Source organism: Giraffa tippelskirchi, chromosome 6, assembly GCF_054371585.1.
Source record: "Giraffa tippelskirchi isolate mGirTip1 chromosome 6, T2T-mGirTip1v1.2.pri, whole genome shotgun sequence".
Taxonomy (NCBI): domain Eukaryota; kingdom Metazoa; phylum Chordata; class Mammalia; order Artiodactyla; family Giraffidae; genus Giraffa; species Giraffa tippelskirchi.
Window position 1 is genome coordinate 124381145 of NC_137280.1, and position 25919 is coordinate 124407063.

Genomic DNA, 25919 nt, shown 5'->3' on the forward strand with positions numbered 1-25919 from the left:
GACAGCAACTTGACTAAACAAAATATTAGCTATATAAATAAAGTTGAAAACACTCACATGGCATAAATGCAATCACTCAGATGAATGATTATTTCCAAAAATAGATACATAGTACAATAAAGAAGAAAATACTGCAGCTTTCTCATGGTTTGGTCATGAATATTCACTCAGTTATTTTGTCAGTCAACAAATATTAAAGCTAGAGATGGGACTTTTGCATTCAATTAATATTCTCCAAGTTTCCCTTTGAGATATGACATTATATTTAAAGATATAATAAAGAAACATAAAACAAACACACAGTCCCTGCCTTCAAAAACCTTTCATTCAAAGGCAAAAAAAAAATAGACAAATGACAAACTGATATTTTTATTTGATAAGATAATAAACACAAGGAGCTATAAAAGTTCTTCTTTATATATATAATTATATATCATATATAATATTATTACATTATATATTATTTATATATAATTATATATATATGCCATTTGTTTTGAATTCTTTTTCCATCTCCATGTATTTTTAGTTACTGATGAAACCATTTATATACAAGATGACTTTTTCAATTAAAAAACACACAAACACATTTTAGGGCACCATCTGTTTTGACTTATTTTCCTGGTTATTGTGTATGGGTCAGTTCAGTGGGTAACAGTAGTAAGATGAACATTTGGAGTTTTGAAATTTCTTTGAGAGATTAATTTGCATTGCATCATGTAACCGTGTCAAAAGAGGGCAAGTTGAATCTCTGGTAAATTGAAAATACAAGAAAATATACAAAGATATCTTTACTAAACTTCACTCAGTGAAAATATTCCAGATCAACACATTGCAGAGCTTTTTACTTAAAACAGTTTTATGGACAGGTATAAATTCAAGACTAGATTAATTTATGATGAGTCAATAGTAAATAATACAATTTTGTATATTTCCATTTCTGCAGAGTATTAACAAGAAATATTAGTTCGTGTATAATTTGGTATCTACACTAGATCAACTGAAAAGCAATATTCAAACTATCCAGTTAGCAGTTTTTATACCCTTGGAAACTATCACACAAATAAATGACTTTCTCTCAAAGTAATTCCCAGGCACAGTAATGTCAAATGAGGCTGTAAGCTCTTAATATAAAAAGGAAGAGGAAGTTTAAAAAGCTTTAGGTAAAGATGACTTTCTTCCATCCTATAAAAAGTAGATATATACCATTTTACCTCCACTAAACTTGCAAAATATTAAGGGTAATAATACCAGATATTAAAGAGTAAGTAGAGCCTCATGATGAAAGTGAAAGAGGAGAGTGAAAAAGCTGGCTTAAAGCTCAACATTCAGAAAACTAAGATCATGGCATCTGGTCCCATCACTTCATGGCAAATAGATGGGGAAACAGTGGAAACAGTGAAAGGCTTTATTTTGGGGGGGCTCCAAAATCACTGCAGATGGTGACTGCAGGCATGAAATTAAAAGACTCTAGCTCCTTCGAAGAAAAGCTATGACCAACCTAGACAGCATATTAAAAAGCAGAGACATTATTTTGTCAACAAAGGTCCGTCTAGTCAAGGCTATGGTTTTTCCAGTAGTCATGTATGGATGTGAGAGTTGGACTGTAAAGAAAGCTGAGCACTGAAGAATTGATGCTTTTGAACTGTGGTGTTGGAGAAGACTCTTGAGAGTCCCTTGGACTGCAAGGAGATCCAACCAGTCCATCCTAAAGGAGATCAGTCCTGAGTGTTCATTGGAAGGACTGATTGTTGAAGCTGAAACTCCAGTACTTTGGCCGCCTGATGCAAAGAGCCAACTCATTGGAAAAGACCCTGATGCTGGGAAAGACTGAAAGCAGGAGGAGAAGGGGACAACAGAGGATGAGATGGTTGGATGGCATCACCGACTCAGTGGACATGAGTTTGGGTAAACTCCAGGAGTTGGTGACGGACTGGGAGGCCTGGTGTGCTGCAGTCCATGGGGTAGCAAAGAGTCAGACATGACTGAGTGACTGAACTGAACTGAACTGAAGAATTCTTACAAATGTTGGGAAGAGTAGAAAACTGTTTGGCATTAATTATTTCACCATAGTAAATATTTGCATACTCTACAGCCCAACAACCCTACTTCTAGGTAAATGACCAAGAAAAATACTTGCATGTGTGACCCTGAGGTGTACGTCAAAATTTTTATAGCAACAATGTTTATAATTATTTAAAAGTCTAGAAACAACCCAACTATGTATCAACATGAAAACAGATTGTGATATATTCACACAATAGAATGCTCTATGGCACTGAAAATCAACAATCATTACACACAACAACATGAATGAATTTTGGAAACAAAATGTTAAAAGGGCAAATCTCAGAAAACTATATATTGAATGAGTGTACTTTCATAAAACTCAAAAAATACAAATCAAACAATGTATTGTTTCAGCACATATACATTTGTGATAAAACTAAATTTAAAAAAAACAGCAGTGGAATGATAGCACTAAATTTAGGATACTGGTTATCTCTGAGTGCAAGGGGAAGAGATAGAGGAGAAACACAATTGTAGATACAATTTATGGGGAAATATTCTAGTTCTTGGATTGGGTAGTTAATTATATGATTAAGCTTCATACCTAAAATGTTACATATATTATTATACATTAATATATATTATTATATATACTATATACATGTACATATATTGGCCGTGCCATGTCGTGGCTTGTGGGATCTTAGTTCCCCAACCAGGGATTGAACCCAAGCCCTCCATAGTGAAATCACCTAGTTCTAACCACTGGAGGGCCAGGGAATTTCCAGTGTTACATGTATTTTTTGCATATATTAAAAAGAAAAAAATTTAAGAGCATGATCTAATTTATCCTCATCTCTTCCAAGTGAGAGCTGAATCATATTCTGCATGTAAAGAAACTGAGAGTAATGATATTACTTACACATAGAATCTAAAAAAGTTAAACCTGTAAAAAAAAAAGAGAGAGAGTTAAAATGGTGGTTACCAGGGTTGGGGTAGGGATAAGGGGGTAAGAGTGATGGTGTTTAAGGGTACAAGCTTGAATGAGTAGTAAATAAACCATACAGTCTAATGCACAGTAGAGTCTAATGAATATGGACAGTACTATTGTAGTATATGGCCTTCCCTGGTGGCTCAGTGATAGAATGTGCCTGCAATGTAGGAGCCACAGGTTCAATCCCTGGGTCAGGAAGATCCGCTGGAGGAGGAAATGGCAGCCCACTCCAGTATTCTCGCCTGGAAAATCCCATGGACAGAAGAGCCTGGTGGGTTACAGTGCATAGGGTCACAAAGAGTCATACATGACTGAAGCAATTTAGCGCCCATGCAAGCACTATATGATATAATGTTATAACTACTGCTACCTTGGCAATCATTATTACAATATATAAATGTATCAAAGTAACATGTTGCACACCTTAAACTTATACAATGTAACATGTCAAATTTATTCAAAAAAAGAAAAAGAAAGAAATTTAGGGTGATATGGCCCTATCTTCAAACAAGGAATGAGACAGAGTTCAGCAAAACAGTACCCCTCTCAAAAATACTGATAGATTTTTAAAGACAGTAATCAGTCTAGGGCTTCCCTGGTGACTCAGTGGTAAAGAATCTTCCTGCTAATGCAGGAGACAAAAGTTCGATCCCTGGTCAGATGGCCATGAACTCAAGAAGGATCCACAAGCCACGTGGCAAGTAAGCCCATGCGCCTCAACTACTGAAGCCCAATGCCCCAGAGCCTGTGCTCTGCAACAAGAGAAGTCACTATGGTGAGAAGCCCACATACCATAACGAAGAGTGGTAGCCTTGGCTCACCACAGCTAGAGAAAACCCATGTGCAACAACAAAGACCTAGCACAGCCAAAAATAAATATATTAATTAAATTTAAAAAAATCAATCTAACTGGAGCCAAAAGAATTTTAAGTGAAATTAAATTCTAAGTGAATTAAATGGGAATTTTTTTAATGCATGAATAGATTGTGTGATAAATTGAATCTCTTACCTGCCAGGAAATGATGATCCAAGATGGGATCTAGCATCACTAGGTGAAATTAAAACTTTCAGAGGTAAAAGGAGCAAGACATTTTGCCAGAAAACTGGAGGTTCAGAATACAATACTCAGGATAAAATGAGCAAAAAAAATACAAAGGCTAAATGGGTTAATTCTTTTTTTTCTTTTTCCACTTTTCTTTAACTTAGACTGTGCAGCAGGGAGGAGGAAGGGATGGAAATAATAGAGATAATTAAGACACAGTCCGAACTCTCAAGGAATTCATATTCTAGTAATCAGAGAAAAACTTTACAATGTGTAAATGGAAGAGATACTTCTCTACAGAACCCATAAAGAGTTGTTCAGATAAGAGTAAATGGCCCAAAACCTAGAAAAGGAAAGAATACTTGGAGGTTTTCAAGAACAATGTAGTTGGCTAATGTAGTAGTGAGAAAGAGGACAGTCTTAATCTCAGGCCAACACCCGTGAGCCTGAAATCAGAAGCAAAAAAAATAAAAAATGGAGAACTTGGCTTGGACCTTGAATGAAGGGCAAGAAGAGTTGGTGCTACAGTGGGTGGGAGTTCACATTTATGGAATACTTACTATACGGCAGATCCTCTTCCAAATGCTTTTTATGAATTAACTAATTTAACCCATACAACATACCTATGAGGCAGTTGGCATTATTACCCTCATTTGATAAATGAGGAAACTGGGGTCTATAGAGGTTAAGTAATTTCCCAGTCACAAGGTTAGGAATTTGAAAGCAGAGTTTTGAATCTAGGAGATATGATTACTCAGCCCACATTCTTGACCACTACACTGAATAGAGGAGGTTTCGCCTAACGGAAAATTAGGGGAAATAGAAGAGCTAAAAAAGTAGTTCATCACATGAATTCATTAAAGTTTGTTTATATACAGTTGAGATAAATTGTAAATATTAAGATCTTTACCCCAAAACACTGTTACATCTTGGTAAATATTAGCAGTGTGCCTTAAATTTTTGTGCTGGGCAAGAGGAATATGGAATATTGCAGAACTAGTGGAGAAAGTTGCTCAGTCATGTCCAACTCTTTGGGACCCTATGGACTGTAGCCTACCAGGTTCCTCTGTCCATGGGGATTCTCCAGGCAAGAATACTGGAGTGGGTTGCCATTTCCTTCTCCAGGTGATCTTCCCAACCCAGGGATCAAACCCCAGTCTCCCACACTGCAGAAAGACTCTTTAGCCTCTGAGCCACCAGGTAAGCCCAAAAAAGATCTTCATGATCCAGATAATCACAATGGTGTGATCACTCACCTAGAGCCACACATCCTGGAAGGTGAAGTCAAGTGGGCCTTAGGAAGCATCACTACAAACAAAGCTAGTGGAGGTGATGGAATTCCAGCTGAGTTATTTCAAATCCTAAAAGATGATGCTGTGAAAGTACTGCACTCAATATGCCAGCAAATTTGGAAAACTCAGCAGTGGCCACAGGACTGGAAAAGGTCAGTTTTCATTCCAATCCCAAAGAAAGGCAATGCCAAAGAATGCTCAAACTACTGCACAACTGCATTCATCTCACACACTAGCAAAGTAATGTTCAAAATTCTACAACCAGGCTTCAGCAATACATGAACCGTGAACTTCCAGATGTTCAAGCTGGTTTTAGAAAAGGCAGAGGAACTAGAGATCAAATTGCCAATATTCACTGGATCATAGAAAAAGCAAGAGAGTTCCAGAAAAACATCTATTTCTGCTTTATTGACTATGCCAAAGCCTTTGATTGTGTGGGTCACAACAAACTGTGGAAAATTCTGAAAGAGATGGGAATACCAGACCACCTGACCTGCCTCTTGAGAAATCTGTATGCAGGTCAGGAAGCAACAGTTAGAACTGGACATGGAACAACAGACTGGTTCCAAATAGGAAAAGGAGTGTACATCAAGGCTGTATATTGCCACCCTGCTTATTTAACTTATATGCAGAGTACATCATGAGAAATGCTGGACTGGAGGAAGCACAAGCTGGAATCAAGATTGCTGGGAGAAATATCAATAACCTCAGATATGCAGATGACACCACCTTTATGGAAGAAAGTGAAGAAGAACTAAAGAGCCTCTTGATGAAAGTGGAAGAAGAGAGTGAAAAAGTTGGCTTAAAGCTCAACATTCAGAAAACTAACATCATGGCATTTGGTCCCATCACTTCATAGCAAATAGATGGGGAAACAGTAGAAATAGTGGCTGACTTTATTTTTGAGGGCTCCAAAATCACTGCAGATGGTGACTGCAGCCATGAAATTAAAGGATGCTTACTCCTTGGAAGGAAAGTTATGACCAACCTAGACAGCATATTAAAAAGCAAAGACACTACTTTGCCAACAAAGGTCCATCTGGTCAAGGCTATGGTTTTTCCAGTAGTCATGTATGGATGTGAGAGTTGGACTGTAAAGAAAGCTGAGCACCGAAGAACTGATGCTTTTGAACTGTGGTGTTGGAGAAGACTCTTGAGAGTCCCTTGGACTGCAAGGAGATCCAACCAGCCCATCCTAAAGGAGATCAGTCCTAGGTGTTCACTGTAAGGATTGATGTTGAAGCTGAAACTCCAATACTTTGGCCACCTGATGCGAAGAGCTGACTCATTTGAAAAGATCCTGATACTGGCAAAGATTGAGGGCAGGAGGAAAAGGGGATGACAGAGGATGAGATGGTTGGATGGCATCACTGACTCAATGGACATGAGTTTGGGTAAACTCTGGGAGTTGGTGATGGACAGGGAGGCCTGGCGTGCTGCAGTCCATGGGGAAGCAAAGAGTCGGACACGACTGAGTGACTGAACTGAACTGAAGTGGAGAAAAGCTGCGTCTCCAGGGCACGGTCTTAAAAAAAAAAATCTCATCTTTTGGACCCTTCAGCAGACAGAAAGTTACACAAGGAAAGCCTTGGTAAAGCCCTCGATTTCTCAAATAATAAACTGATGTACTTTATAGCCAGTCCCAACAATGCACACATATTTATTCAGTCTCTCTACCTTCTCAGCAATTTAATAACTGACTTGTTGGCTCATTTGCTTCTGCAATATGCTAATGAGGTAAAATTGATGGGTTTAATTCCTTTTTAGATCTAGTGGCCATGAACTGCACCCCTAAACTTAGCATACATGAGTTGTTGAGTGACCCCAGAGAAATTGTGTTTGGCTCAGAATGTCTATCAGCATTACACAGAAGATAATGCTTTACTTAGTGTGTGTCAGAACCTTCATCTTTGTATTCAAGGATAACACATTAATTTTCACAGAGAACAACTAAAGTGATTTGTTTAGTGTTTTACAATGGTTCTCTGGAACAATCAAGAATAGATTCTTGGAAAGTTCAATGTAATATACTTACTCAAATTGACCCTACCTATAATAGTCTTTGCCCAACTTCATGATATATACTCAATCAATCTTGTGATTTTAGGTACTCAACAAATAATAAGTAAATAAATAATAACAGAAACTATTGCAGTTTGTAATTACTTATGGAGGAACTCTTATCTGGGGACAAACTAATGAAAACATAATTCCAACCCCAAAACATAAACTTAATATGCCTAGAATAAAATGATCTGAAGGAAGCTATGTAATTCATTGAGTGAGAGAAACTTACAATGCAGTGACAGAGGTTTATTTGGCAGATGCTACTGCTCAATAAACTAGATCCAAACTTTTTATGTGATCTGACATCTGACAAGATCACAATAATAAGGGAGGTGTCTCATAATTGTCCAAAGATATTCAAGTGAAAAGGATGGTGAAAGATGATGTTAATCTGGAAACTTATCAGAATGAGAATGAGAATAAGTAAATTTCCAATGTTAACTTGAAATAGAAATGGCTGAAATTATAGCAGGAGCAAATAAAATGAAAAAAGTTATTGATAGATACTTGCTTGTAAATAAAATGTAAAGTTGGGATGTCTGATACTTCAGAGTAGAAGGGAGAACCCACGCTCTTAGAAAGGGCTTATAATCAAAACTTCTCCAAAGAAGAAGGGAGAGTGAAAAGGATAGAAAGAGAGAGAGTTAGTCTAGTGGCAAAGATTGCAAACTATGAAGGAAAATTGTCTATGTTCAGTTCTTAGCTTTGTCACTTAGTGCTGTGCTTAGTTGCTCAGTCATGTCTGACTCTTTGAGACCCCATGGATTGCACCCATAGGCTCCTCTGTCCATGGGGATTCTCCAGGCAAGAATACTGGAGTGGGTTGCCATACCCTCCTCCAGGGGATCTTCCCAATTCAGGGATCGAACCCAGGTCTCCTGCATTGTGGGCAGATCCTGTACATCTGAGCTACCAGGGAAGTGTCACTTAGTAGCTGTGTGATTTTTAGCAGGTTTCTTAATCTCTGTGTAGCTCAATTTCCTTATCTATAAAACAAGAATAATAGAATTTATTCATAAGGTTGTTGTGAGGATTTTATGAGATAATAGAGAGTATTTACACAGTGCTAGGCATATAATAAGAGCATTATATAAACCCTATACTTTTGAATAAAAAATATCTAAAGACTAACACCAAGATGATATTTAATCAGAGAACCAAGAAGAAATCTGATACAGGTCTACAATCTTTTATCCCAAATCCTTGGGGCCAGATGTGTTTCTGAATTAAAATTCCTTTCATATTTTAGGAATGTAAGGTATTATGCTACCTATGTTTTATTTAACTTAGATTGTCCTGGGCAGCATATCTTAATCAAACACATATTTCCATAATGAAATGTATCAATAGCCACACCAAATGGAATTAATGAAAACTTTAAACAGTCATGTCAATTCAGATCCATATCTGCCACAAAATGAATTAAGAAAAAAGTTTTTTGATTTTGGAACTGCAGATAAGGAGGGACTATGAAGCTTTATCTGTAGAGCCATAAATCTTTATTGTATTAAATAAAGGAATAATAATCATGGGAAATCTAGAGCAATGCTGGGATTAAATGAAAAACTTTTCTGAAAACCTAATGAGTTTCTTTTTTCTCTTTAGAAAAAAAATGTATACCTAATATGATGTATATCTGGATTATACATGTTACCTGAATTATACTTGAGTGACTGACTTTATGTGGCATAAATAAACACCTAGAACATAACACCTGGAACATCTCCCCAGATCTTCCCATGACTACTTCAGGTCTCTGATCATATGTTACCTCTTCAGAGAGACTTCTTTGATCACTCTATTTAAAATGTCAAGTGGTAGACATGCACATACACATTCATACACAATCACACAGAAACTTTCCTCTTACCTGTATTTTTTTCTTTTTAACACTTATTATTTAGCACCATATTATATATGAGTTTATTACATTATTTGTCTCGCTAGACTGGAAACTATGAGAGCAAGGATTTTGTTTTGTTCAAGCACCTAAAACAATGTCTGGCAAATAGGCATTGATACTGTTCAATAAATGACTTAAGAAAATAAGGCTGATTGATAAATAGCAGTGGGTTTCAAGAACCAGTTCTGAAGTAGCAGCTAGTATTTACTTTCCAAAAGGAAGTTCAAGGGAAAAAAAAAAATCTAAACTAAGCATTAGCTGTAGTATGCTTATGTAATATGTATAGTAATGAGATTCTAAAATAGTAATTAAAAACATTCCTTTATCCACATACTTATCAAGTAAAATCGATTTATCAATAATATCTAGAAAGTAAAAACTAATCATTCAACTATATTTACAGTTAATAATTAATTTTGAGTAAGCAGACAAGATGAAAAGTTCTATTTGAAAGACAAAAACTCTATATAACACAAAGTATTAAAAGAACTCCCTCTGTGTTTTTCCCATGATGTATTTAGATTTTCCCCTTGACATATTTTACTTACTACAGAAATAAACACAACTGATTTTCATCTAATTGCCAAGTGCTACTGGACTGGGTTGTAAAAATGGCCTAAATTGGCCTCAGATGTATGTACATACCTACTCATGAATGTATGTATTCAGCCTTGCTCCATGTAATAAAATGGCAACACGTTGATAACCTAAGGTAAGCAAGCAAAGGAGTTTTGGGGTCACCATAAAATGTGTAACAAAGTTCAGCGGTACTTTCTAGTCCAATAGATCCACTCTTTGGAAAGGCCCAGCTTTCTTCTCCAACTTCATTCATGTTAGAGTTGGGAATTACTTTTTTTAAAAAAATTATTTTATTATTTGTTTTATTTGTAGCTGCACTGTTTCTTCATTGCATCTCACAGGCTTCTCGTCTAGCTGCGGCATACAGGCTTAGTTGCCCCATGGTATGTGGGATCATAATTCCCCTGTGCTACATGGGATCATAGTTCTCCAACCAGGAATTGAACCCAGGTCTCCTGCATTGCAGCCATATTCTTTTACCATCTGAGCCACCAGGGAAGCCCTAACAGCATTCTTAACGGCTTTCAAATTCTGTTACTTCAGATTACACACGGATTTTTCTATTAGAATTACTCGAAAAAAAAAAATAGAAACTGAGATTGTTTATATACATTTCCAACAGGACAAGGGACCTCTGAAATAAGACAAATTAGCACACATATCTGGACCAGGTGTTGTTAACCAATGACTCCATGATGGGAGGAGGTAGGTAAAAAAGCTGAAGTCAGACAATTGATACAAAAAAAGATCAGAGACTCACAGTTACATATAATTTGACAAGGAGGTAAAGCTTAAATAATTACTGGCCCTTTTGCTCTTAAGTTGCATATTATTATTTAGTAGGCTACATTTTACTGATATTGTGGGTAAGAGGATGAGGAGTAATTTTTCCACAGCTCTATACCCTCAACAGAGAGAATCCTGAGAACTGCTTCTGAGAACTGGTTGAATATCATGTGAGCACTTAAGGCGTAAACTAAAGGGTCCACTTCAATAACTCAGACACCAACAAAGAAAGCTACTCTTGTTTAAGTGAAAATTCAAGATCACTAGCATAGTCTGTTTCAGGGCACATATGAACTATACAAGCCTCATGCTTCTGACCCTTGTCTTCAAGTCCCTAAACTGGAATAAAACCAATAAATGCCTGAGGAACCACTTCACACCCCAAACACGTGCAAACTTTGTTCAACACAACACTACTGCCAAAATGGAGTTGGCAGAAGTTTGGAGCTAAAGGCCCCCAGGCTGCATGATTTGCTGGTGCAAGAGAGCTTAAATTCTTAACATAATACTGCTGAGTTTGAGTTCTACCAATTTGCTTGAGACTCCTTCTCCAAGTTTGACTTGAGAAAAATGGAAGCTGCCATCAAGAAAGACTTTATTAACATTTCATCACCTACTCAGAAATGATTTGATTTCCCACTCCTGATGGTCATACCTCTATATTTCTTGGTGGTTGTATTTATAATTGTAAACCTAATACAGTCTATTTTGAAATGCATGTAAAGTCAATTTTGTTTTGTTGCTTGGATATAGGGGTACAGGAAGAACTACTGTAAATATACAAGATTAATTACAACAAAGTTCTACTTAGGAAACTCTTGGTCCAAATAACCCCCATACATCCCAATTCATTACCCTCAAAAAATATGGGAGAAATTAAGATACAGAATATCTGTAAATTGCTATCATTTTACACTTGTTTGTCTTTTCACTGGAGTTTGAGCAATGATTTTTTTTACATGAAAAATATAGGAAGCAAGAAAAGGGGCCAAGATGAGTTATTCTCTTCCACAAGGGTCAACAACAAGGTCCTATTCAGGATCTTCATAAGTTTGATGCAATGTAATTAATGAGGAAAATTGCAACTGAATTTAAAAATTATAGTGAATACTGGCAACTATACCACTCACAACTCTAAACTTCCAAATACTTGAAAAAAATGTAGTATTGAGAAACTATGGTTTGCTTTGGAAGGTTATCTTGTGCTGTTTCAATATGAGATCTTTAAAGATGCTACTTTCTCCTCATATAGCTAAAAAATAAAAAAGTTAAAAGTTAAAAAAAAAACCACACACCTTTATAATATTTTCCCTTAGTAACTCCATGTATTCATTTCTCTGAAAACCTGTTTTTCCTCCTCTGGAGCCTCCTAAGTATTCTAATTCTCAGCTATGATTTCATATTTTCACCAGCTTCTAATCTTCACAATATAGTTGGAAGCACTTAGGACAAAACACTCTACTATATCAAGTTGCAGAAGACTGTAGTTTTGAACATATTTATATAGTAGTGCTGCCACCTAAAGATGAGGTGCATAAAGAAGCAATTCAAATGAAATGACCCATCATTCTGAAGCCTGTAACAGAAATTTTCTCATCTAACTAGGGATTAATAAACATTTTGCTATTTTGTTAATATGGAAGTTTGTTCCACAATAAATTATTGCTGAGTTGTAATTTTCTATGGCAGAAATTTTCAAATTCAAACTTTTTAGTGATATGTGATTTGGGGTCTCCAGCAATCTGTCTCCAAACTTGTTTCTCTCAGACATGAGTTACTGCCTACAATACATAAGTGTGTGCGTTGGGGGTGGGGGGTAGGGGAGGTGGGGCGGGGGATCAAGAGATACCCAAAAGTAAACTACTGAGAAATCTCTAGTTTAATGGATAAAGCAGGTAATAATAGACCTACGGTGCTTCCCTTCATCGGTGACAAGACTGCTTGCAACTCTCAACAACTGACGTATTTATGCAGCTCCATTTTCTCATCAATAAAATGGGGTTAATTTCACCTCTCTCCTACTTGCCTCTAAGGCTGAGCAAGATAAGTTTCTTGGAAAAGTCCTAAGTGAGTTTAGAAGCCTGCTCTTAAAATCAAAACATAAAAAATCTATTGCCTAATAAAGAGTATCTCAGTGTATTGCTAAGTTACTTCAAAATAAAATATACTCAAGTAAACTAAAACATTGACTAAGTTTTCTTAAATCACAGATTGACTTTTCAGAGAGCTATTTAAATAATAAAGATGTAAGTAAAGCTGTTTTCTGCTTCTTTTGCAGCCAATCATTTTCAACTGATTTGTCTTCTATGTACGCAGTGTTGCAAGAATGAGATGTGACAGCATACAAAGTGAAGGAAAAAGTTAACTTGTATCAAAAGTCTTGTCAAACCTGGTAAGATTTCAAGAAAACTTTTAGAAGGACATCTTGTAGTTTTGCATTTAGCCCTAGCATAGCAATTTATAAAAATTAACTCATCCGTTTTACTCTCTCTCTCTTGGCCCAAGGACGCATAAATATTATTTATCAGGGTTTTGTCCTTAGTCACAGTCCCTCAAAGGGGCCCAGTTTCACCTACACTGCGTGGGAGGCTGGGCAGCAACCCCACGCTTCCTGTCAAGGATTCCTGGGGCTAGAGCCTGAACCTGGTCTAGCCCCTTTCTTCCTTATGCCAAGCCTGCCCCTCCAGCTCCTCTCGGCTGGCATCTGAAGGCCAAGGTGAGACCCTCCCGGGAGATGAAAGGCCTGTCGCCTCCTAAGAGATGCAAGCGGAACGGTGGAGAGTTGGGGGGGGCGGGTGGTGGCGGGTGACAGGGTGGTAGCGACACAGACTACGACGCTGAGGGCCCTAAGTTGGAGCTGACGCAGGCCCTACACGGTTCCGTCCCCGCCAGAGCCTGGCTTCCGCCCTCAGAGCCCAACAACCGAGAAGTCCTCCCGGGGGCGCTACAGACGGTGGTTGCAGGAAGGGCGGGCAAAAAAGCCGCAGGGAGCCCCCTCCTCAGACGCGCCTTAAGGCCTGGGCCGTGGGCTGTTGACGCGCCAACGGCTGAGAGGGCGCGCGCACGCGCGAGATGGAGGGCGGAGGGAACGCGCTCGGCGGCCGCCGCCGCGGCAACTGAAACGGAGGGACGCGAGGGCGGAGGGCGCGAGCCACGGGAGGAGGGTGGGGGGGGAGATGGTGGGTAGCGGGGAGCGCGCGCTGACGTCGCCCGGAGTCACGCACAGAGCGCCGGGTTACGCGCCGACGTCTGGCTGCCACGACTTGCCGTCTGCGGCGGCGGCGGCGGCGGCGGCAGCGAGCGGATCCCGCAGGGGAAGGAGGAGGAGGAGGGAGAGTCAAGGGGGCTGTGAGTGAGCGGGAGAGGCAGGGTGTGAGCCGGACTTGCCAGCGGGAGGGAGAACGAGCGAGAGCCGAGCCAGCCATCCGAGCCGCCTCCTCCTCCTCCCCTCGGCGTCCCGCCCCCGCCTGCCAGCCCGCCCTTCTCCCTCCTCAGCCGGCAGAGCCCGAGTGAGGCGCAGCTCGGCTCGCGCCGCTGTCCAGGACAGGTGTGCGCGCGCGCGCCCTCCTCCCCTCCCCCCTTCCTCGCGCCTGCCTCGCGCCTGCCTCGCGCGCGCCCTCCCTCCCTCCAGCCCGCGCCCTCCCTCACCTGCGGCAGGACAGCGCCCGCCCGCCCGGGTAAGCCCCTCGCGACCTTCTCTGCTGCCACTGCCACAGTTTGAGGTGCCGCCCACCTTGTTCCTTCTGATTGCCCTCTTATACCCCAGGAATAATTACTGTACCGTTGTAGACATCCCCTCACCCTCCCTCCGGGGACCCTGGCAGTGCAGCAAAGCGCCCCCCCTCTCTCCGGAGCGCACGAACGAACGAACTCCCTCCCACCTCCAAAAAAAGAGAATCACACGCCCCTTTAAAAAAAAAAAAAGAAAGAAAAGAAAACAATCCTACCTCCGCAGGCGCTGGAGACCACCAGTGGTGCCGTTTGCTTAGAAATTCCTAAGCCTCATTTCCCCTGGCCACCTTAGCCTGGGGCCTGGGACAGTGCGCCAAACCTGGCCGACACTCCCTGCACAGCACCCCTGGCTGGAGGGGAGAGGAAGGAGGGTTCTAGGCTCCACTACCAACCCCTCCTTTCTCTGTTCAATCCCCACCCCACCCCCGCAATGCATACACCCGCCCAGTATGCGTTGCAAAAATAAAGAAGAATACATTGGTGCTGACAGCGCAGATGAAGCCAGGCCCAGGGATGGGTGGCGCGGACAAGGCATTTTTGCTGCCCCACAGAGCTAGGTTAGCTCCATAGTCTCCTCTGCCTTTGTCCGAGGGGAAAAGGGACGGATGTGAAGTTGGAGGGTCTTCCCTTTGAGCGACGGTAGGCCCCGGCAGCGGCTGAGATGTCAATGGGGAAGGGACCCCCACAAATATATCTGCCTTGAGCCTGAATTCGGATAGAGAAAGGCCAAGAGTCCGGCTGGGAGAACGTTGGTTCGTTGCTGTCTACCCCTGAATAAATGCTACTTTAATTTCCGTTGTCTCTGCGGGACCCTCTTGAGGCTTCTAATTTCGTTCTTGTCTGGGCCCCTTACGTTTCGGTCGGACCAGGCGTTTGGGGACCGCTTTTTGCAGCGGTGTCTGTGCTTGAGTCCCGTGTCCTTGGAAGGGAAGCTCCAGTGCTTTATTATAGGCTGAATTTGGTTTGACATCTTTTGGTAGACTGTCAGAGGAGGAAAAGGAATTTTTTTGATTACTTCAAGACCCTCACTGCTCCCCGCCCAAACTGACGTTTTCGAATTGCGGCTTTGAAAATTGGAGTGTTGACTAGAGTGTGGAAAGAGTTGCTGATTTCATTCCTTTGGGTACTAGTAAAATCATTTAAGAATCAGACGAAAGAGAGTTATTGACATTTGCATCGGTTCTGTTTGGATCTTTTGGGTATATAAAATGTCGGGTTCTCTGAATCTTTTATCGAATTTACAGTGTGTGCTACATTTATTTAATTCTTCTGCAAATGCTTAAAATAACATTTTGTGAAACGTGAGGATTCTATCACATGGATTGTTCTCTTCAGATTTTAAATGTTTAGTTCATATATTTAACCCTAAATATTGAAATAGCATTGGAGAGGCATAGTTTTAAAGATTAAGTAAACTATAGAAAGGGGATAGACTTTTAAAAAATGATCGTTGAAATACTATTAGTCGTTGTTGTTAAAATGTTAAGATTTACTTGAGAGTTTCCCTTAATTTTCCCGATAGCTAGCCATGAGAAGAAATGGGTAATTCCTCCACTTTCAACAGTTGCAGTACAACATTCCAGTTAGTTTTAATGATTTGGGTATTGAAGATAATTGTTGTCTGGTTTAAGACAGGCATTTAACCTAAGTAGCACTTGAAAACACAAGTACTAATGGTTTTGCTTCTCTTTTATTTGGGGAATCTGTGATTCTGTGAAATATTAATGAGCGTATTGTTTCTGTTGGAAACTCCATAATCAAAAGAGTTTATTACCCAGAGGTAGATTCCCTCTCTCCAAGTTTATTTTGTAAATGTGTGTTAACTTTTACTTTTAGAATTAGATTATTTCAGACTCATCGGTAGTTCAGGCTGAGGAAAATGAGGGGTTTTTTTTCCTTCTTGTTCAGCCTAGTATCTCTTTCTCTAGCAAACAATTTTTTGTTGTTAAAAGTTTGTTAAAGATGTAGAAATAGAGGGATTTAAAATAAAGCAATCTCAATTCTCTTCAAAATGTGTGTGTATTGTTAATAAGAGCACACTAAATCTAGAGGTGTTTATCAGGTTTTAAAAATGTAAGCAAACTTTGAGGAGAAAGGGAATTTTTTATGGTTTTTTCATTAACACAGATATTTTGTGCATATTAATGTATTTCGTTTTCCCTGTGTCTTTCCTACATTGTATTGAAACTATAATTTTAATTCTGCAACTATTTGTTTTAAAATAACAATGCAAACATCTAGACACTAGAATTGGCTTTTCATTTACCAAGTTAGCATATTGTCTTGGTAATTAACAAATGGCTAGATGTGTTTTTAAATCCACAAGTTTGCTCTTGGATTTTCTGTGTTAGTATGCAAATCTAACTTTGAAATTCTATTTAAGGTTCTAACCTCTTTGTTTTAAGACTTTTCTCTCAGACATCCTTTTAAGGGTGCTGTATTCTATAGCCTAAGGAAAGCCGCCTTTCACCACCTTTCCCATTCTGACCAAAAGTCCACACTCACAGGCTTATCCTGAAATAAACTCTTGTATAAGTAGTGAAAATGTGTTAAATATCTTAATTATCATTGTATTATTTTGGGAAAGGCATTATTAACCTTGATTGTTTTTAGATACATTTATAAACTAGGCAGGAAGCTAATATATAATGGCAAAATTTTATACATATATAATCAAAAGCATGAAATAAGTACATATTTATGTGGAGAGGTCTAGGTCTCAGTTGTTAGCTGATTTGAGCTTAAAATTCCCAGTTTATGCATGCAAATGATATTTAACTTGTGCTTTGTCTAAAAACTTTATCAGTTGCCTCTGTGCTAGGAAACTAAGACATAAGTAGTGGTGACCATCATTTTTTCAGAAAATAAGGGCATTCCCAAACTCAAACCACTTCAGAACCCTGGACATAAACATTTTGGACAGGGAAAGAAATTTAGACCTCAGAATTGGTTCAAGAAGGCGGACAGTTTCAAGCTCTACTTTTTGGTTCTGGGGGAAGCGATTTTTTAGTATGGAAGAGTGACGAGGACTGGCAGCCGCGTGCTCTCTCCTCTCAGCCCCACTGGCCTTTGCTGCTTTGAGCTCTGCAGAGGGGACAAGGGCTCGGTTCAGTGCGAGGTATAATCACGAGAAAGAATAGCGGTTCTTCTAGATTGGTCTTAACCAGGTCGTAGTAGTCTCAACTTACAGGTGGGAGCGTAATGCCCCGCCCAGCTCTGTGCGGAGATCATGCCACGTTGCCTTTGCGACCCTGTTTGGGACGGGGTCTATCCAGGGTCCTGATCGCTACCATGCAAACCTAGAGGAGCCGCCGCTTCTTCACACATGTATTTTTGTGTGGTGGGCAGTGCACCAGTTGTTCCTATATCTCCTCCCGACAGACTTGGGAACAGGGGCGGGAGCGCAGAAAAATCAGCAATGAAAGGGGACTACTCAGTGCTACAAGATGCCCCTAAACTAGGGGGAAGTTCTTTATGGGGCCCAAAACCTGTGATTTCCGTCTCTCACAGTGGGCCTCCTATTCAGAGAGCCGTTTCAGGGACAACTGGACAGGTGGGTAGTTCTGAGACTGGTTCACAGGACTATCCCAGTTTTCTTTTCGGAAGTCAGAGTGTTCTGCCCTATTTCTTCCTCTTTAGCGGGAAGTAGTGAACGTCAGCCCAGAGCTGAAGTAGCTACTGCTGGGTTGAATGGGGCCCTTGGAAGAGAAAAAGGAAGCTGTGGATACTTAGCAGGCAGGTTTGCCCAGGAGATGAAGGGATGTATCAGGGAGCTTTAAAGTCTCAGGCGTTGACAAGAGTGATACCCTGGGCTGGTCTGGGTTTCTTTATCATTAGTCCCCTCTTTCCCTTCTCTTTTCCAGGAAGCTTGGGCAGCCAGGTGCTCAGATGTCTTGGGGGTTAAGAGTGAGGGAGGCAAGTCTCCTTACTTTTGGGGGCAGAGGATGGGGGATGTTCAATGGGAATAGAGCCTACAGATGACCTGGCCGTACTCTTAGGATGGAGGCAGCAATCCATGCTTGAGAAAACTAGGAATAGGGCTGTGGGGTCTGTATCCTCTAAGCCCCCTGCAGAAGGTGATGGGGCCATCTAGGAGCACAGGTAGGAGGTGCCCTGGAGATAGGCCCTAGCTTTCCCACAGCTGCTAAGACTGCAGACTGCAGTGAGGGAGTATAAGCATTAGCTGTCTATCTGGGAGAAGGAAAATAGGCCCTAGATTATGCCTCAGATCTAGGAAGAGAGAAACCTATTTCTGAGCCCCTTCCTGAGACCAGAGAAGACCCCTTTTTGCTGTCACTGGTTTAGCTATCATTGGTAATGGTCAGTAACCTAGCTGTCTTCCTAAAAACCAATGATCATTTAGTTTTTAACTTTTTGAGAGATGGGGGATCTCCTTGACACTTAGGAGTTTCTGGGAGGATGAGTAAAGGGGGCGAGCGAACCTGCGTTAATGAATCCCGTAAGGAACTGCGTTTCCCAGGAAATTCCTGACATTTTTAGCTCGTGAATTTCCTAAAGCCAGCTTGGTTTTCTCCTTCATTCTGGGTCCTTCCAGAGAGGAAGAGTGGGGCTAGGGGCTCAAGGTTCGGCAGGGCCTGGTTTATCCGCAGAGCTGGCCGGCAACCCGGGCTGGGCTCAGCCCTGAACTGGGTGCCCCCCTTCCCCAAATCTCGGAAGGAGGAGGGGGAGGCAGGCGGGCAGTCTTGGTCCCACAGAGGGCTCTTTGAAGGTTTTGGGGTGAGTGCGGGGTTTCTTTTTGATTGTTGGTTGGGGAGAAGGGCAGAGCCAACGGAAAAAGGCACTGCGGGCACCCCGGCCCTGGTGCGGCTGCCGTCCTCTGCTCGGTTCCCCCCTACCGGTGAGTGCGCCCGCCCGCCCGACTGTGCGGGGCTGCGGTTGGGGGGAGGGGGGAGCGGGATCATCTGAGGCCAGAGCCGCTGTCGTGTGCGGGGAGGGGGAGCGGCGGGAGCGAGGGGAGGGACGGGCTAGGTGTCTGCTGCTCCGCGCCACTGCTGCCGGCGCCCCGTCCTCATCCCTGGCAGCCCCTTCTGCAGCTAAGGGTTACAGCCGCACCACCTCTTCTCTTCCTCGGCCGCCTCTGCGGCCAGGGCTCTGCGGTAGGAGACGGTCCAGCCAAACTACGGGTGGGCCTGTCTGGGTTTGGATCTGGGTCTGGATGGGGCCCGCAGAGGAGGGGGTTACCGTGACTCGGTGTCCCCTCTGCAGCAGTTCAACTGCGCTACGCAGGCCCCTCCTCCTACATCCTCTTTGGGGTCACTGGAAAACAGAGCTCAGGCCCGCTCCCTGTGCTTAGTATGGCAGTCCCCTTCCTACCCCTAGTCCCCCAACTCCCGGGGCCGAGGCTGCCCAGGGACTGGCCAACAGCGACAGCTACAGTGGTGGCGGCCGTGGCGGCAGCAGCTGCGACGCGGCGCGTCCTGATCCCCCCCCACCCCCCAGCCAGGGGTGTAGGGTGAGGGCTGGTGGGTGGGCGCCGCCTGGCGGGCGGGCGGATGGGGGACTGGCAGCGGGGAGGGGGCACGGGTCACGTGCCGGCGGGCGGGTGGGCGCGTACAGTAGGGCGCCCTGCTACTGTACTGGGGAGTCAGTGCCCTGTTACCGGGTCTCGTCTGTCTCGTCTCTCCCGCAGATCTCGCGAGAGTGGCTGACTGGCTGTGGGGGTTGCGGCGGCAGCAGGCGGAGCCGGGGAGGGAAAGCAGCGGCGGCTGAGGCGACTGAGGCGGCGGCGGGCGGAGCGGCAGGCGGCGGCGGCGGCGCGGCGGCGGAGCGCAGCATCATGGCGGACCGAGACAGCGGCAGCGAGCAGGGTGGTGCGGCGCTGGGCTCGGGCGGCTCCCTGGGGCACCCAGGCTCGGGCTCCGGCGGGGGCGGTGGTGGCGGCGGGGGCGGCGGCGGCGGCAGTGGCGGCGGCGGCGGCGGCGGGGCCCCGGGGGGGCTGCAGCACGAGACGCAGGAGCTGGCCTCCAAGCGAGTGGACATCCAGAATAAGCGCTTCTACCTGGACGTGAAGCAGAACGCCAAGGGCCGCTTTCTAAAGATTGCTGAGGTGGGCGCGGGCGGCAACAAGAGCCGCCTTACTCTCTCCATGTCAGTGGCCGTGGAGTTCCGCGACTACCTGGGCGACTTCATCGAGCACTACGCGCAGCTGGGCCCCAGCCAGCCGCCCGACCTGGCCCAGGCGCAGGACGAGCCGCGCCGGGCGCTCAAGAGCGAGTTCCTGGTGCGCGAGAACCGCAAGTACTACATGGATCTCAAGGAGAACCAGCGCGGCCGCTTCCTGCGCATCCGCCAGACGGTCAACCGGGGGCCCGGCCTGGGCTCCACGCAAGGCCAGACCATTGCACTGCCCGCACAGGGGCTCATCGAGTTCCGCGACGCTCTGGCCAAGCTCATCGACGACTACGGAGTGGAGGAGGAGCCGGCTGAGCTGCCCGAGGGCACCTCCTTGACTGTGGACAACAAGCGCTTCTTCTTCGATGTGGGCTCCAACAAGTACGGTGTGTTTATGCGAGTGAGCGAGGTGAAGCCCACCTACCGCAACTCCATCACCGTGCCCTACAAGGTGTGGGCCAAGTTTGGACACACCTTCTGCAAGTACTCGGAGGAGATGAAGAAGATTCAAGAGAAGCAGAGGGAGAAGCGAGCTGCCTGTGAGCAGCTTCACCAGCAGCAGCAGCAGCAGCAGGAGGAGACAGCCGCTGCCACCCTGCTGCTGCAGGGTGAGGAAGAAGGGGAAGAAGATTGATCAAACTGAATGGAAAAAACCCACACACACATGCATACACACACACACACACAGCCACACACAGAGAAACTATACTGTAAAGAAAGAGAGAAAATAAAAAGTAAAAAAGTTAAAAAAAAAAAAAAACCTGTTAACTCCAAGGGAGCACCACCCACAGAACCTCCACCAACTGACAGTTTCTCTTCTTGACTTGCCACCCATCGCTGGATGTTGTCCACTTTATCCACCATATAAAACAGTAAGCAGCTGCTAAAAACAAAAAAACAAAAAAAAATACAAAAAGTAATAACATTATATGAACTGTGTTTCCTACTTGATTAAAAAATATAAAGAACTGAGTGTTTATTTCCCTAATTAACCAAGAACTTTTGTACACGTTTAAGCTATTATTATTAAAAGTGTTTGCAAAATGGTCAAGATTATAATATTGCTGAATTATATAAAAGTCCTTTTCATGTTGAGCTAACATTTGACTTTAGCACAAAAAAGAGATATTTTAGAACACGTAAAATAATATTTTTAGTTTTTCTCATTTTGTTACCAAATTTCAAACCTTACATGGAGGTTATTATAGTATATTTGACACCCTATATACCTGTGATTAGAGATGTGTATATATATGAGGGCTAGGCATGCTGTGTGTCTGAGCTTTGTCTAAATGTTATGCAGAAGTTTGTAGAGTTAAAGGTACGTAGGTTTAATTCATGCAAGGTAAACAATAAGTGCTCTCTTTTATACAATATGCATTGCATCTGGACCTTAAACATATAAAAATGGTCAGTGAAACTTCTGTGAACATGAAGAAATTATTAAAAAAGGCATTTAAATGAAATTTGCTAAGTTGTGATTTTTACGGTTGGAACCAAAGTTATTCAAATAGTAAAAGAAAAAAGAGAAAGAAAGAAAAGGAAATCTCCCATAATATTTTTCTGCATCTGTTTGCTTTGAGTAGGCATTTTGTCATTATTGTGTATATGAGATGTACTTGTATCGTTCATAATATATTTTTTTTATTATGTGTAGAAAGATTTTAAAAACTTAACTAACGTGCAGCAATTTCCAGTGAACCTGTACTTGGACATCAGGTAGTGAGTCTATTTGTGGTCACTAGCACTGTCTCCTAAACTTGTAAGAGGTCTGAAGCTATCCTTTGATTTTTGCCAGTGCTATTAACTTATGTAGACCTGTTAACAAGCAGAGCAACACAATTATAGTTATCCTACTGAGCCATGGATTCTGAGCTTCATTTTAAAAGTGAAAGCCAAGTTGGTATATGTAAAGGATTTCCATGTAGCTGTGGTGCTAGTTATTACTGGCTACATTATATGCTAAGTGTATTTGTGTTCCCCAAGTGTACAAGCCTTCTATCAAAAGTATGTTCTATAACTCATATATTCAAGGTGTAGAGTATGAAAATGCAAAGCTTAGGAGAGCACTTTACCAAGCTGGTGTCCTCCAAACTGAAATTGTTTGTATCGATAGTCTTTTACAGGTTTTCATTTAAAGATGTTTGTGTGCTTTTAATTGACAACTAACTTCTTGCTGCTGTATAGTAAAATATTAATATATTTTTATCATTAAACTGCTGCATGACTATCATCTTTGAGTGAAGAGAAAATGTTATAACAAAAAAGATGCCTTAAACAGTACATTTTGGTTTGGAATTCTGTAGAAAGTATTTTGGTTTAAAAAAAAAGGGGTCTTGTCTGACATAGAGAGTTCTGGGGATGGAATTGTTATCTTGGCAAATCCAGCCATATAGATCTAACTGCTGTATGTAGAAGACACCACCTGTAGGAGCTGGAAGGTATCAGTGCTTCTCACATTGTAAAGCATTGGCCTAGGAAGGTGAAACAGTTGTCTTTTTGAAGGATTTTTTTTCTGCTGGTTCTTTGGGTTTTGATTTGGTATTCTTAAGCTCCCTGGTTGAGTGTGTTGTCTTTGTTTTTGAGATCTACTGTATGTGTTGAATAACAAGCTATTTCCATTGTACTGTGCATTTTCCCATTAAATTGTTTGCTTTTAATATTCATACAATGTTTAATATGAGGTGACCGTACAATAGTTAGGAATTTCTTTACTTACAAAATCACTGGAAATTATTAAATTGCTTTTCCCCTTCCCCCAAGGTGCATTTTTCTTATTTCCACATAGTAAAGTTGAGCTTTTACAGTGCATAATGTGACATTTGGAATGCTTATCAACTGCATGTAAACATTAATAACCTGCACTTTTTTGTCTTAAGGTTTGTTGAGCTGTTTTGTTCACTGTATTTTAACTGTGATATGGAAAAGACTGCATTCTCTGTGCTGTTATTAGTTAGGAAAGAGAATTGCTTTGATTTTGTCTCTTGTTTACTATAGCTTCTTAAAGTTAAGCCTTGTACTACAGGTTGTTGGAGTACTCCTAGATCAGTGTTTCATAGTAGCCAGCAATAAGTAGTGCAAGTCAACAAAAACACAGCAAACTTAGGCAAAGTGTCCTTTCTTTGAGATGCGAGTTCTTTCATGAGGTTTTCTTTAGGGTCCGAGTTACCTAAAGTGAAGCCTTTCATAGCTATAGACTTCAGATTCTGCTTGGAATCCTACCGGATCAAGAAGCACATGTATTGTGCAATTATCTTTACACTATAACAGTTAAACACAATCTTACTAAGATTTTGAAACCAGTGTCTGATTTATGGTCAGTGGATTTTAAAAGAAATCCACATTCAGATCTTTTAAGACTTAAGACGTGATCATAGAAAAGACTAATGACTGTAAAGATGCTCTTTTTTTTTGCATCTCACTTTATCTCCCCAAGTACCCCCAACCTTCCTTTTTCCCCTCTCCTGTTTCATCCTTTTTCCACCCTTATCCCCAGGTGCTCGGTACTTTACCAAGGTTCTATAACTCAGTGTTTCATGTTGGAGCTTTTCCTTGTTTTTATTTTACTAGTTGGTAAACCCTGTTTGTGCTGAAACAAAAAAGGAAATGGTATATTTGACCATATGTGTTATTCATAGAAGACAGTATGATCAAATGTGCCAAAAACATGTAAACAAAACTTAATTCATGACAAGTATGCCTTATTTTTAATGATCTGCTTTGTCTTACAGTTAAGGTCCAAGAGCTTGGTTAAACTATACTATTTGCCTAAGTATAAAAGAACACTTGAAATGCATTACATTCTTTAAAATGAGAGACATTGTCAAGTAATTTAATCCAGAGATCAGCCACCAGATTTTAAATGCCCATATAAGTGTGTGTGTTTGGTATTGTTCGTTTTTTTGTTTTTTTTTTTTTAAGTCACCAAATCTTTTTTTAAGCTACTTTTTATTTGTGCCTCCTATTTATCATGCTGATGTTGGAAGCAGCAGTCATCCAGCCACAGAGGGAGCTAAAGTTAACTAACCAGAACTGTAGAAATCATTATACATGCCTTTGACAACAAAGGAAGTTCATAAGAAAAGCCATGTTGGCTTTTCCTCCACTAGATACAGATTGGAGGTAGATGAATATTTGCCAAATGGAAAAAAGGACAATGTGAGTCAGAAAGACAGACTTTTCCAGCTTCTCAAAAGCCATGGAGAGTAGAAACCAAAACCAACAGGGAAATAAAAAACCTTGAAAGTCTCACTTTCTAGTTGTCCCATGCAGGGGTTGAAATTTGACTCAAAGTGAAAAATATATCAATGTATTTTATAGGTCTTCACATCTAGAGATGGATAACTATCCCAATTTGGTTTTTCAGGTGATGGAGAAAGCTGCTAGTAATTTTAACCCCTGCCTAAAGAAGACAGATAATTTCATTTGGGAGCAAGTACTTGTTGCCTTGAAAAATAGCACTGTAATAGCCTATGATAATTAGTTATAGAATAACCTTTTTCCCTTTTAAACTATGCAAATTATTAAATAAGTGTAAATTAGGACTCAATTAAAGATAGTTGATTATATTGCAATCAGATGGCATTCACAAACTTAACTGGAGCATATACAAATAAAATCTATTAGTCTAAGAGTTTTGTATGCTAACAGAAAAAATATAATTTAGTTACCTATTCTAAAAATGGTGAATATTATTAATATTGTACAATAGGACTGGGAAGACTGCCTCCTTTTTTGAAGAGAGAGATTAAGGATTTTTATAATTGTTTTTCATCAAATTTTAATATTTTTGTCAAATTTTTAGGTATTTAATTTGTAAAACAGTTTGCTTTGTACTGGCATACAGAAAATAGGGTATTGATTTTAAACTTTTTGAAGCCAAGTGATCAAGTACATTTGTAATAAAAGTCAATGGATCTATATCAGTTGTACTCACTGTTTTCATTTCTTATACTTATTGATATAGGAATGCTGTACATTTTCTGCAGGAAACAACTAAATTTGGGTGGAAGGGAGGGGAAAAGATAAGTCCATTGATAATGAGAATATGGGTGGGTACCATGGCCCAACTACTTTCTGTAATCTTTAAGTCAGTTAAGATTTGGTATATTAAAAAAGATGTATAGGTCACTTTTTTCCTACCTTTTTTCCTATGAAACTTGATGTTTGTGGGGGTTGTCTCATTCATTTTTTTCTGTGCTTTTAACATTTTTAGCAATGTTTAAACTTTCTAAACTAACACTGTTTTCTTGTATGATATTTTGGGTTATCTGCCAGCCATGATTGACCCCATCATGGGCATGATTATTTTTATCTCCCACACATGGTGGAGGAAATGGCAGCCCACTCCAGTGTTCTTGCCTGGAGAATCCCATGGACAGA

General features: G+C 41.4%; 3 protein-coding genes across 8 annotated transcripts in view; 2 read left to right on the forward strand and 1 right to left on the reverse strand.

Moving 5' to 3' along the window:
• The window catches only part of LOC145510248 (histone-lysine N-methyltransferase SETMAR-like), a 57073-nt gene extending 42263 nt beyond the window's left edge, over nt 1–14810 (reverse strand). Inside the window, exons 1-3 of one of the 5 annotated variants that reach the window (XR_014056919.1) lie at nt 12590–13692; nt 9954–10015; nt 2933–2956 (exon numbers count right to left, since the gene is read on the reverse strand). Coding sequence is in view for 2 of the 5 variants with exons in the window: in XM_081500999.1 (XP_081357125.1) it covers nt 2933–2956; nt 9954–9961 (32 nt within the window). In the remaining 3 variants the exon portion in view is untranslated. Of the gene's footprint in view, nt 1–2932; nt 2957–9934; nt 10016–12584; nt 13693–14620 lie in introns of those variants that run through there. The other 4 variants (XR_014056918.1, XM_081500999.1, XM_081501000.1 and 1 more) reach the window with 4 other exon arrangements.
• Nucleotides 13850–20135, forward strand: LOC145510908 (uncharacterized). The gene is made up of 4 exons (XM_081503087.1): nt 13850–13941; nt 14064–14350; nt 18928–19263; nt 20056–20135. The coding sequence occupies exons 1-4, from the start codon at nt 13850–13852 to the stop codon at nt 20133–20135; spliced, it is 795 nt and encodes a 264-aa protein (XP_081359213.1).
• On the forward strand, nt 20105–25457 carry PURA (purine rich element binding protein A). Of its 2 annotated transcripts, XM_081500992.1 has the most exons (2): nt 20105–20243; nt 20328–25457. In XM_081500992.1, the coding sequence occupies exons 1-2, from the start codon at nt 20203–20205 to the stop codon at nt 21169–21171; spliced, it is 885 nt and encodes a 294-aa protein (XP_081357118.1). In that variant the 5' UTR covers nt 20105–20202; the 3' UTR covers nt 21172–25457. The 2 variants fall into 2 exon arrangements, with proteins under 2 accessions (XP_081357118.1, XP_081357117.1); XM_081500991.1 differs by having other exon boundaries at nt 20105–25457.
• The last annotated feature ends 462 nt before the right edge of the window (nt 25458–25919 follow it).

Excerpts from the sequence above, each read along its gene's own strand:
- LOC145510908 (XM_081503087.1), top strand. The coding sequence starts at position 13,850 with ATGGTGGGTAGCGGGGAGCGCGCGCTGACGTCGCCCGGAGTCACGCAC. Across the intron at positions 14,351-18,927 it reads GACAGCGCCCGCCCGCCCGG|CTTGGTTTTCTCCTTCATTC; the intron begins GTAAGCCCCTCG and ends TCCTAAAGCCAG. Across the intron at positions 19,264-20,055 it reads TGCTCGGTTCCCCCCTACCG|ATCTCGCGAGAGTGGCTGAC; the intron begins GTGAGTGCGCCC and ends TCTCTCCCGCAG.
- PURA (XM_081500991.1), top strand. The coding sequence starts at position 20,203 with ATGGCGGACCGAGACAGCGGCAGCGAGCAGGGTGGTGCGGCGCTGGGC.